Genomic DNA, 13000 nt, shown 5'->3' on the forward strand with positions numbered 1-13000 from the left:
AGACAGCCTTCTTACTAGGTCAGTTTAGCTGCAGAGAGATGAAATGGCTGCCCTCCCCCACACAGGGCTCTGAGTCTGCACCTTGGCCACAGCGTGAGAAAGGAAGCAAGGCTTTACTTAGCTTTGGTTCTACTTTGGTAAGACTACACTCTTTCATATTCAGGTTAACATTTACTCCGTCAGCTAGGCGTTTCACAGGTGACCATGGGAAACAAGAGTCATTCTGAATAACCACCTCACCATGGCACTGTCAGGACTCTGAGAGCTGGGCTTGTTGGCATCTGAGATATTGAAATGTGGTATAAATAACTTTCTAGTTTGCATAAAAATTATATTCTACAATCTATATCTAAATAAAAGGAAACGAGTGAGACCTTACTATGTTAATTCAGTAAGAAGTACATCCATACAGAATTAGGTGTCTTCATAGACTTTGGTGTCATTTTCACAGTACATGGCATTTTCTAGCTTTTAATCAAATTTTTCCAACCTTCCCAGATACTATTATATCAGACGACAAATTGCTTCCCCCCCAACATCAGAGAGAGAGAGACAGATAGACAATGTAAGTTTTCTTTCCATTAGCAGGATTTCCCACGTCTGTCTCTGGTACAGTGTGGAAGGAAGGGCGAGGAAATTGATGGGTAAGACAACTTACCAAGTGTTACGTTGTTGTTGTTGATTTTACCCTTTGGGGAGAAATAACAGGAACACCTCACACTCTATGAGAGCTGCTTTTTGTGACAGTTTTTAAAGAGCCATCAGCTAAAATATAAATTTAACCATGTGCCTTAGTTACCTAATGCTTCTATAACTGAAATACCCCAAGTGGGTGGCTTTAACAGAAGTTTATTTTCTCAGAGTTTAGGAGGCTAGAATTTGAATTTCGGGCACTGGCTCCAGGGAAAGGCTTTCACTCTGTTACCTCTGGGGGAAGGTCCTAGTCTCTCTTCAGCTTCTGTTTCTTGGTTCCTTAGAGATCTCATGTGCCGTGGTCTTTATCTTCCCTGTCTAGGCTTTTGTTTTTTTCACTTGCTGCTTGCTTAATCTGCGCTTTTATATCTCAAAAAAAAAAATGGACTCAAGACACGTCCTACACTGATAATGCCTCATTAACATAATGAAGAAAACCCCATTCCTAAACAGGATTATAATCCTATAGGTATAGTAGGATTTACAACACATGTTTTGGGGGGACACAATCAATCCATAAGACCTTGAATGATTTTAATTTCTTTATATTGGTTTCTGTATTTTCTAAAATATCTACCATGAACAAGTGTTATCTCTGTAATTAGAAAAGAAGCTATAAAAATCCCCCAAATGATGCTTCTGTCCATTTGCTCCCAGGGAGCTACTTGGCACTATGAGGGAGAGACAGAGAGGCGGATGACATGAGTGTCTGAGGTACAAAGCCCCTTGGCTACTTCAATCAAAACGGACTCTAATTCTACCTCCTGTGGAGTCTCTTAAGTTGCTAGTTCATTTAAATCGGCTATTAAGTGAATAAATGTGAAATGTTACAAAATACATTTAGAGAAGGTATATTGTTACAAATTAAGCAAGCAGTTGGTGTTTCAAATTGTATGCAAGCGTATGAGGGCAACGAGCTCTCACTTGACCACATCACAATTCACTTTAACAACGGCTTACCCTCCAACTTTGTTCCCTAAGTAGAGCACTTCATCTTTATGAACCTTCACCATCACTGCATCAGGATAACTCTTGGCTAATAGTCTGTGAGGAAATAACAATAGCTCAGTCCAGCCCAAAGCAGATAGAGTAGCATGAGCAGAGAACTAGGTTAGTGTTATCTGGCTCAACGGCCACTCCAAGAAAAACAGTGAAAGGGTTTTTTTTGACCAAAGTGGCTTAACATATGACAGTTAAGTGATCTACTGGCATACTTGGACAGCAGCAAGACTGTTCACTTATTAAGTCATTTTTTAAAAATAGTCACGATAGGGCTTTTGCCATAAATCAAGAACAAAAGACTCCAGTAAATAATTAGTATGAAAACTTTTAAAACAAAGTTATGTTGAGAAGGAGTTGAAAGGGGGTGACTGATTAGATTTTCGGTTTTCTTTCCTAGAAATGATCCTTCTATGAGTCAGTGATTTCATATTACTTGGATCCACAATCAACACCCATGGAAGCAGCAGTCAAAAAATCAAAAGATGCATTGCATTGGGCAACTCTGCTGAAGACCTCTTTAAAGTGTTAAAAAAGCAAAGACATCACCTTGAAGACTAAGGTGCGCCTGACCCAAGCCATGGTGTTTTCAGTCACCTCATATAGATGCAAAAGCTGGACAATGAATAAGAAGACCAAAGAAGAATTGATGCCTTTGAACTGTGGTGTTGGCAAAGAATACTGAATATACCACGGACTGCCAAAAGAACGAACAGATCTGTCTTGGAAGAAGTACAGCCAGAATGCTCTTTAGAAGCAAGGATGGTGAGATTACATCTCACATACTTTGGACATGTTTTCAGGAGGGATCAGCCCCTGGAGAAGGACATCATGCTCAGTAAAGAGGAGAGTCAGCAAAAAAGAGGAAGACCCTCAACGAGATGGACTGACACAGTGGGTGCAACAATGGGCTCAAGTACAACAAGGATTGTGAGGATGGCGCCGGACCGGGCAGTGTTTCGTTCTGTTGTACATAGGGTTGCTATGAGTGGGAACTGAGTCGACAGCACCTAACAACAGCATGAGTTCAAACTTTAAAAATCAAGATTAGCTATTTTAAGTAAACTTCGGGATTAACAGACTTTGGCAAACTCTAAGCTCCATGAGGTCAAGGACATCTGTTCTATTTAACAGCGCACAGGAGGCACCAGGCTGTGTGCGACATTGGGTGCTATTCTGTCGGTGCTCAGGGACCACTAAATGAATGGATAAACGATATTTTATAACATTGTCTGATTTTGCAAACAGAAAATCACAGCCTTTCTTAATTTAAGCTTACAGGGTAAAATGCAATACTATACAGCCTCTTAATGATATCTGGATATTTTTTAAAAAAAGACTAAGACTTTCTCCAGGAAGAAAGATATTTCGCCCAGCATTTGTTATGTGTGTTTGACCTTATTTGACCTACAGCATAAATGATCCTGATAGAAATCTAGGTTCTATCAGTTCTACCACATCCTTTAGCTAATGGAATCCTGCATTTAACTCATATTTATCACTTCCTTCTAAATTTCACATTGCCTCATCCTGGCTCTTATTATAATCTCAAGAAGATGGATACATTAATAGCTCAGTCTTCAGTCTCATCCCACTCACTGCTATCAGGTTTTTCTCTAGGAAGTTATCTTTGAAACCAAACAAATGAGAACAGAACGATCATCAAGACCCCACAGGTGTAAGACATCTACCTGTCCTGAATGCCTTAGATTCTGTTTTCCTGATACCATACATTTAAGAATTGCTTTCGTAATTAAGTCTCCCAAGGCGAGTAGAGATGCCAGTTTTAATTTAAAGAAACACTAGGACTAAAATCAATTTGTAGAATATGTCAATTGGATCAATGGGTGTAGTCTTCACTAAAACCCAACTATTTCCCTACTAGTGTCTCTCTGGTAGTGCAGTGGTTGACAGCTGGGCTGCAGTTGGAGTCCACCAGCCTCTCCTTGGAAACCCTATGAGGCAGCTCTGCTCTGTCCTATAGGGTCACTATAAGTCAGAATCAACTCAACAGTAACAGGTGTTTTTTTTTTTTTGTTTTGTTTTGTTTTGGTTTTTTAGTGTCTCTCTAAAGGAGACTTCCAGATTCCATTCTACTCTACTACAGAAAATTAAATGTTTTGGTTTAGAAGTTGTTAGAAGCTGAGCTTATCAGCTAGAGTCTGATGAGGCCAGGGTTACATAAGCCAGGCTGAGTGGATTCGGACCAACTCAACCAATATTTTCTTGGTACCTGAGACGTCATGGGTCTGAGTTCCTGCTCAGCTCTGCCTCTGACTGGGCCAAGCTCCTGAGCAACTCGTTTTTTTTCCCTCTGAGCCTCAGTTACCTCATCTTTAAAATAAAGATAACATTTCTGGTACCGTATCTACGTCACACAATGTTTAGAAAATAATATGATGACGATAATACCAAAAGCAAATACCGAAGCCGTTGCCGTCCAGTCGATTCTAACTCACAGCAACCCTATAGTACAGAGTAGAACTGCCCCATAGGGTTTCCAAGGAGCTCCTGGTGGATTCGATTCTAACTGCCCACCTTCTGGTTAGCAGCCGAGCTCTTAACCACTGTGCCATCAGAGTCACAATAATGATGATAGTCTTAATAATTAAACAGTAATAGCTAACATCTACTGAGAAGTACCACACACCGGCCCTGTGATAACTCCTATACTTCCCTTAACAATGTTATGAAGTCAGGTCCTATCATTCCCCTTTTACAGATGAGGAAACTGAGGCTTAGAGATGTTAAGCAACTTGTCCAAGGGCACACACCTAGTAAGGGACGGAGCCAAAATCTGAACCTAGGCATTCTAGTTCCAGAGCCTTACCCTCTGTTATTCTGCCCAAACAAGTAAGATAATGCCTGTGACATGAAGCACTTTGTACATTGCAAATTGTTTTAAAAGTGTAAAGTATTATTAGTGTATCATTGATATACATAGACGGTTATTACACTTATTGAAAGATTAGGTAGTCACTAACCCCTTCAGTAAAACCACACATCTCTCAATAATACCACTATAACCCATCCAGAGAGAAACCAGAATTACATTAGCACATTATCACAAAAGAACTAATTCTTCCCTAGAGTTTAAAAAGAAAAAAAAAAAAAATTACATGCCTCATCTGTCAACAGGAAAAAATTCTTCTCACAGCTCTACTTTGTCAACGCAACACCTCTGAAAGAACAGGTCAAGGAAGATGCTTCCACTGTGGAGGCTATCCTGGTGACCTGTGGGGGGCGGGTACTGCAAGCCGGCACATGTTCGTCCGGGACAAATCCCACTGAGGGACTCCCACGCCATGCCTGTTTGCATCTGTAAGCCAAGCGACAGTCCTGAGTGTCTTTCCATCCACCCATCCAGTACCAAACACTGGTCTACAAAGGGTCGGCCACTGATGAGGAGTGGTGTTGCCAGCCAGACTCCAAAGGCCAATGCCTGAAGCTCCTCACGTCACACAGTTTTCCACGCCCTCCGCTGGACTTGTCTACTCACTGAGCTACTCTGACAGACCGGCACCTGTTTCTGTTCTACCGGGGATGTCTGGGTAGCACAACAGATGGCGGAGTGTTTGCTTACAAACGTTCCCTCGGGTTGCTCGGAGAAGGTGGTGATTGGATTGGTGGGGGCAGGGAAGGGGGTTGGCAGGGGTTCTCTCTGAGGGGTGCAGAGCAGCCGTCAATCCCTAACTTTGCAGAGGAAACTTCTCCTCACCCAGTGAGGGCCCAGATACTGCTGAGCTTTGAATGTTCTAGCCCTGCTCTTCCTTTCTGTCAATCAGGCCTGGATAACAAAAATCAGCTGCTTCAACAGGAAACTACAGCAAAATCACACATGGACATTACAACAAACACACACACACACACACACACACACACACACACACATACCAAACTTAAAACTCAACTTCAAATTCAATTGTAACTAAACTCCCAACTTCCAAAAAACAAAACTCACTGCCATCGAGTCAATTCCAACTCATAGTGACCCTATAGGGCAGAATAGACCTTCCCCATAGGGCTTCCAAAGGGCAGCTGGCGGATTGGAACTGCTGACCTTTTGGTTAGCAGCAGAGCTCTTAACCAGGGCACCACCAGGGCTCCAAAACTTCCAACTTAGCTCTCTTAAATTTAACTTCAAATTTAACTCTCTTAATTCATACCATTTTAACTCTCAAGTCTCAGCTCCAACTCTCACATTTCTTAATTCTAACTTAAAGTCAAATTTAGTCTCTGCAGAAGAGGAGGGAATTGAATTCAACAGTGGATTGCAATACATTCCTATGGATCATGTGCCAGATTTATCATCCTGTCTCTGGAGGTTAAGAAAATCCTCACTTTCTATTACACAAATTAACATCAGAATAGGGTTCTGTCTTGTCTGGGAAGTACAAGAAAACAGTTTCTCAACCATACTATTGTCTTTTTTTTTTAAGAAACCGGATCCAAGGAATATTACAGAATGCTCCTCAATGGAGCAAACACTTACCTCTGCTTGGAAGCTATGCTCTGCAGATAACCTGTGTGCCTGGAGGGGAGGTTCCGCTCACCTCCCCACCTCACCCCACTCCACCCCTCCCATAATGCCTGGCGGACGTCTGCTTTCAACTTAAAGAACGCTGCACGTTGGGTTCCATTTGACTCACCTGCTAACTGGAGTGGTCCAACAATGGAATGAGACAGCTGGTTAAAAAGCAAGCTACTCCTCAGTGGAGAAATTCAACCTGGACTTATGCATTAGAAGACCTGAAGCTAAGACTATGAGACACAAAAGGTGGGTCAGTACAAGATGATTGTTCCAAAATACAAAGGAACAAACACACTTAGCCAGTGCAGGACCGTTCACAGCTACAACATCGGTTACGCTGTGTACAGAGAAGAATATGATGTTCACACATCAACTTACTACAAATCATCTTATCGCCATGTGTAGTAATATAATGATCGTGGGAGTTGACTCAGAGTCTCTCTTAACCTAATGCGCATTCAAAATATAATCAATTAGGTTTCAATTAAAATTACAATTTATCTAACACATCCCTCTCTAACGATCCCCACCTCATCATAAGGCTCAGGAGACCATTAGGTGGTAAATATGAACCCATTTGCTGTGACCATCTTTTTTTTTTTTTTTTTAAGCAATTCTATTATGGATAATTTATTAAACTTTAAATTTCTTTTCTATTTGTAAGTTTCAGCAAAATTTAGTCAAGTTTCAACACAGAGTGTCAAGGGATAATTCGGACAGTCAGCAGTTATCATTTCTCGGCTGGGTTTTTTAAGCTTTTGTTGACTGCGTGAAGAAGTTTGTTAGCCAGTTCTACGCAGACCACTACGAAATCTCCTGTGTCTTTCCACAAACTGTTTTTCTATTTTACTGAAGTGAGCTGAAAGGTGAGCCACCCATTCCTGACAACCTAGCCACCGGTGTGCTTGTCATCAGAACACAGCTGAGGTCAAGGCCCCAGGTGAACTAGACCGCTGGAATGGCCAACGGGCGATAGGGCGCCATGGGCGGCTGTGTTCCAACCTGCTGGTGGTTAGTAATGTAAATGGGCAGCCTGACTGCAGGTTAGAGCTTCAGAAAATATGCACCGCAGCCTGAGAACATACCAATGCACGTTTGCCAGAGCAAATACTGCCTAGTACATCCACCAAAGAGGAAAACCTCGAAAAGGCAGAGACCACAACTCCGTGCCACGTCTGTGTAAGGGAAGATTTTATTAAGCCTGAGCTGAAAAGGGAGGGCCCTGTGTTCTTTAGAGAGAATCCTTTACTAGATGGTAAAAAAATGAATGCTCTGGGTAATTTCATTTTGAATTGCTTTATTTCTAACTGAGGAAAATTGACCCTTGGTGAAGAAAGTAAAAAAGCACGTCTCTGGGAAGAGCTGGCAGTCTCAGGTATAACCCAATTACTTGGACACAGGAAATGAGAACACAGAGGGGCAGGCAGAAGGTCACCCAGGAAAGGCAGGCCTCGCAATGAATATCTTCCTGTCTCACTCCCAACAGGCTCTCAGAAAAAGTATACACTGGCCCATATTTCCACTTTATTTCTGACACCTAAACCTAATCAAAGTTCACCTTTTAGAAATCCAATAGTTATTCTCAATTAGATTGCACAGCAAATTAAGTAATACGTTTCTCTATCCCAGCCCTGGCCATCGCATTCCTAAATACAATTTTCCTCCCTCTGGTATTTGATTCAAATCTTGGAGGCCAGGCTCAGAGCACGTTACAGATTCCATAATTTGCTAATGTGGCCACAGTAACTGTTTTGAGCCATATTTATGATTTTATTGGATCTTACAACAATCAATAATAATTCACTGATGTCCTTGACTCTGGGGTTTTCTCACAGTCGACAAATGGGGCAATGGATTCATTTTTAATGTACTCACTTAGCACTAGGGAGAGAGTCCTGCATATATTAATAAAGGCCATGAAATGCATGGCATCAGTGCCCATACTTTACCCTGAAGAATTAGCTGCAGGATAAGATTTAATGCTTTTTAAGAAGAAGGGGAAGAATAGACTCACAGGGCCCATTTTGTGCAGCACCGCCATCATTAAAGTTAATGGGATTACCATGTGGTCACGCACCAAAGGGAGCCCATTGGAAGTGAAGCTCTTCTAGGGCCATTGATTTGCAGACTTTCACTCAAAGATTCTCATTGGCATTTGATGAGTATAGCAGATATGCAGAAGTTCTTTAGAAATTATTTACTCAAACTGCCAGTTAAGCATATTAAGGAGTAACAATAACCAAATACTTTAGAGCAGATGATCTAGTTGAGGATGTTCTCCATTTGAAGTAGCAGAAAATTCACCTCTGCCTGCCTTAAGCAATAGGGGACTTCATTGGATTACCTAACCAAAAAGTCTAGAGGTAGTTCAGGCTTCAGGACTAGTTGATTCAGTAACTCCATAATGTATCCAGCTTCTCTCCATCTCTGTCACTCCAGCCTCAGTGTCTGCTTCACTCTCAGGCAGGCTGCCCTAGGAACTATAAGATGACCGCCAGCAGCTGTCAGGGTTACCTGTGTTCTCATTCGCAAGCCATGGTAAAGAAAGCCTTCCTTCCCACAACCAATGGATACAAGCATGGAGGGAATCCCATGCGCTAATTGTCTTAGGTCAGGATTAATTAAAGTGATCACTGTGGCAAAGGGGACTGACTTAGATAAAAGGTAGGCAAACTATGGCCCTCAGGCCAAATCTGGCCCACCACCTGCTTTTATAAATAAAGTTTTATTGGAATGGGGACACAGTCATGTCCATTTGTGCAAATTCATTTATATATTTTCTACGGCTGCTTCAGGATATAACAGCAGAGTTGTATAACTGTGACAGAGACCATTTGGCACTCAAAGCCTAAAATGTGTATGGTCTGGCCCTTTACAGAAGAAGTTTGCCAACCTCTGGCTTAGACCAAACAAGGTCCATATCTGGAGCTAGAGATGAGTTCAAATCCACCCAAACTTCTTGGCTGCTAAAAAGTAGGGGAGTGTAGAAGGATCCTGAGGGACAACCACGATGCCCAGATATTATACAAAATTATTCAAGTTAAGGAAACGTGGGCTTAGATACTTAAAAACCAAATTGATTAAGGCGACCCATCATGTTAGGCACATGTGAAATATCCTCTGGCCTTGGACTAGAATCCAAACACCAAAATATTAAAATAGAATTTGAACTCCTTACCACTGCACACCAGGTCTGGTCTGACTGCCTTCTGCCCACCTCTTCAAACTGATCTTCCACCATCCCTCTCTCCACCCCAAATCCCTGCCACCTGAACTCTAATCCTTTCCTAGAATGTGCCAAGTTCACTCCCACCGCTGTTTCCTCTGCCTGTAATTCTCTTTCTTGCCTAGCTCTTTACCTAGTTGGGTCCTCATCATCCCTTGAGTCTCAGCTTACATATTACCACATCAGTGGGACTTCCCTGATCACCCTGAGTGCAGTGGCCACCACCATCCCTACACCCCCGACATGTAATCCCCTCTCACAGCATCTTGGGTATACTTATCTAATACTACTCAGAATCTCTAATTATTTTCTTTGTTCACTTGGGTGTAGGTGGGAAAAAAAAAAAAAAAACCCCGCTGCCACTGAGTGAATTCCGACTCCTAGTGACCCTATAGGTCAGAGTAGAACTGCCCCATGTGGTTTCCAAGGAGCGCCAGGTAGATCGGATCTGCCGACCTTTTAGTTAGCAGCCTTAACTCTTACCCACTACGCCACCACGGTTTCTGGGTATAGGAGAGGGAAGGCAATAAACTGAGAATTGTTTCTCTGCTGCCCTGTCTTCTTCTGTACCCTGGGGCCTGGAAGTACCCAGCACATAGTAATAATTGCTGAGTAATAGACATTTATTGGAGAAGGGATTAATATAAACTATAGGATTTTTACAGCCCCCTTGGCCTTCCTCTATCACAGTATTTATTTCACAGAAGAAGACTATGTCTCATTCTTCTTGGTCTCCCAGGACCTGGGACAGTAATTGGCACACAGTAGGCACTAAAAGACTAAATTAAAGAATGAATGCTAGACAGAGAGACATGAGCAAGCAAGACGCTCATTTCCTGGGAGGCAGGAATGGAGTACCTTTGGTAGTTAGAAAAATTTCAGCATCAACCCTAGATCAGAGCTGTTCAGAACTGAAAGCATCTATCTCTATACCTGGGTTCCCTGGTAGAGAGAAAGATAAAAGGCCAACTTAAATGCTATAAAGGGGATTATGTGTAGAGTAGGAAGGAGGCTACCTATCCTAAATGACTTCCAAGGTCACTTGCCCCTCTGTGGTCCTCTGAGTTATCCCATGCTCTGACTGCCTTCCTCAAAAGTGAGATTCATCTGTGATCTCTGATGGAAAAGCGGAGCTTGGAATCATGATTATTCCTTCCATGGCTGAACAGCTGCATCGAAATTATACCGCCAGGACCTGATTACATCTGGGAATGTATACCATTTACAACCAACAGATGAATTGAAACACAAATAAAAGGCTCTGCTGGGTTGTTTTTCAGGGCACCAGGAAAGAAAGCATGATAAGTTTAAAAAAAAAAAAAAATTTTTTTTTTTTCAGGGAACAGGTACTGATACATAGACCCTAGGGTGGGAGATCTGAATGTGGACATTAGGATAAATGGATTTCGCCACGAAGTCAAAGAATATTTGGTGTGTTCACTTGGTTCACTTGATGTTTATTCTTCTAAGCCACTTCAGGCAAGGTCAACATCCTAAACAAATTGGTGTTTATTTTTCAAGTATCATCAGGAACAAGGAAAGCTTATTTAAAAGAATAAACTACTGGGGAGAGAAATGGGAGTTTTCATTACTAGATTCCAGTAATATTATTTTTATGTTGAATGACCACAGAAGGATTTCAAACTAATGTATACATATATATATATACCCCTGAGGTTTGGGATTATTCTGATTTAAAAGGCTTCCAGAGATGTATGACTCTATTTTCCTGATCTTGGCACACAACGGCCTTCTCCGGAGACGGGATCTGCAATTAGACTACAGGTGTAGGATTGATGCCTCGTGACATGTAAAGTTAAAATTTCAAAATTACCCTTTCCCAGCACTAATATAATTCACATTGAATGGGGGGAAGAATTTCTCACCGCGTTTGGCCTGAGGGCCATTACAGATTCTTACCAACACAATATTTCTCACTCAAATGTCATTAGGAAGGTCATTATTCTAATTCTTCCCTGTCTGTGGCTCTGCAGGGCCCCATGTCGATTATTCATTAAGCTGGTTACCATCTGACCCAGGCTCAGCTATCAAATCTTCACTTTTCCAGCTGTTGCTTAGATGTTAAGAATTACTTTATTATTGGTTTTGGGATAAAGGGTAAAGAGGAACCTCTGAAAGGGCCTGAATAATTCAAGAATGAGTATGGGAATTAACAGGAGCCCTAGTGGTACAGTGGTTAAGAGCTACAGCTGCTAACCAAAAAAGTCAGCAGTTCGAATCCACCAGCTGCTTCTGAAACTGTATGGGGCAGTTCTACCCTGTCCTATAGGGTTCCTATGAGTCAGAGTCGACTCGACAGCAACAGGAATGGCTTTTTTTTGTTTTGTTTTATGGGAGTAACAATGAAGTCCAGGTTATCTAGACGAAGAATCAAAATACATTTATATAAGTAAATAAAACAGCAGTTCCCAAACCTGGGTAACCATCAGAACCAACTGTGGGCTTTTCAAAAATCCATTTCATAGGCCCCGTTCTCAGAGATTTCAATAGAGCAGGTGTGAGAACCAGTCATATGCTAAAGATAACCACACAAAAAGAATGAATTTTAACAGTAATTTCTTGATGGAAAATTCTTCCTATGGGGCCCCTGTAAAACAAAAATTACAGAGACAGCTACATGGGCTTTTTTCTTTCTTTTAAAATACATTTAAACATACATATGGTACAAAAAAGTATAAAGAATAATATAATGAACAAGTACATACACATTACTCAATTTAAACATAAAACATTATCTATGGAGTTGTAGTCCCCTGTGTACCCCGCAACACCTTCAGGTCATGCTCCTTCTCCCACTACCTCCACCCCTAGGCAAGCCTAAAACTAAATTGCGTAATTATCAATCCCATGTATTTTTCAACTTTTACTATCTAAGCAACAGATAGATCTGCACGTTTTTAAACTTATTATGGATAGCCTATAAGAGCTTAAGGAGCCCTGGTTGTGCAGCGGTTAAGCACTTAGCTGTTAACCGAAAGGTCTGCTGTTGAAGCCCACCAGCCGCAGTCTGCTTCCATAAAGATTACAACCTTGGGAACCCTATGGGATGATTCTACTCTGTCTTAGAGGGTCCCTAGAGTTGGAATCTACCCGATGGCAATGGGTTTTTATAAGCAACTTGCTTTTACATTTAACTTTTTCCTGCTGTTAATGACTCCTGAAGCAAAAGATTGTAATGTCATCTGTATTTATTTCAGCTGAACTGTCCGATTTCAGCCAAAATACATATTATTCTATGGACTCTCACTCTCCACTCTGGATTTAAAAACTAGGCCAAATACAGTGAGAAATTTTTTCCCCCATTCAGTGTGAATTATGTTAGCGCTGGTCTATGACAAATGGTTCCTCAAGTGAGACAAAGAACTGACCACTGACATTTAATCAAAACTACTGAATTACTGTCACATGATTAAGTGGGCTAATTTTACTTTTTTTTTTTTTAAAGAATTGACCATTTGGCAAAGCCAATTATTTAGATGTTATGAGTTTACAACTCTGAAGTTAGAATGATTTTGTTATACGAGGTTAGC

General features: G+C 41.4%; 1 protein-coding gene across 2 annotated transcripts in view; it reads right to left on the bottom strand.

Annotated features, from left to right (window-relative positions):
- Positions 1-13000, bottom strand: part of FHIT (fragile histidine triad diadenosine triphosphatase) — a 502502-nt gene that overhangs the window by 292371 nt on the left and 197131 nt on the right. Inside the window, exon 4 of one of the 2 annotated variants that reach the window (XM_023727694.1) lies at positions 24-281. The exons of the other annotated variant lie outside the window; for it this stretch is intronic. Within the exon in view, the coding sequence (XP_023583462.1) occupies positions 237-281 (45 nt within the window). The 3' untranslated portion in view covers positions 24-236. Of the gene's footprint in view, positions 1-23; positions 282-13000 lie in introns of those variants that run through there. 2 annotated transcript variants of the gene reach the window in all.

This window comes from Trichechus manatus, unplaced genomic scaffold (assembly GCF_000243295.1).
Source record: "Trichechus manatus latirostris isolate Lorelei unplaced genomic scaffold, TriManLat1.0 scaffold00001, whole genome shotgun sequence".
In the NCBI taxonomy this organism is placed as follows: Eukaryota; Metazoa; Chordata; class Mammalia; order Sirenia; family Trichechidae; genus Trichechus; species Trichechus manatus.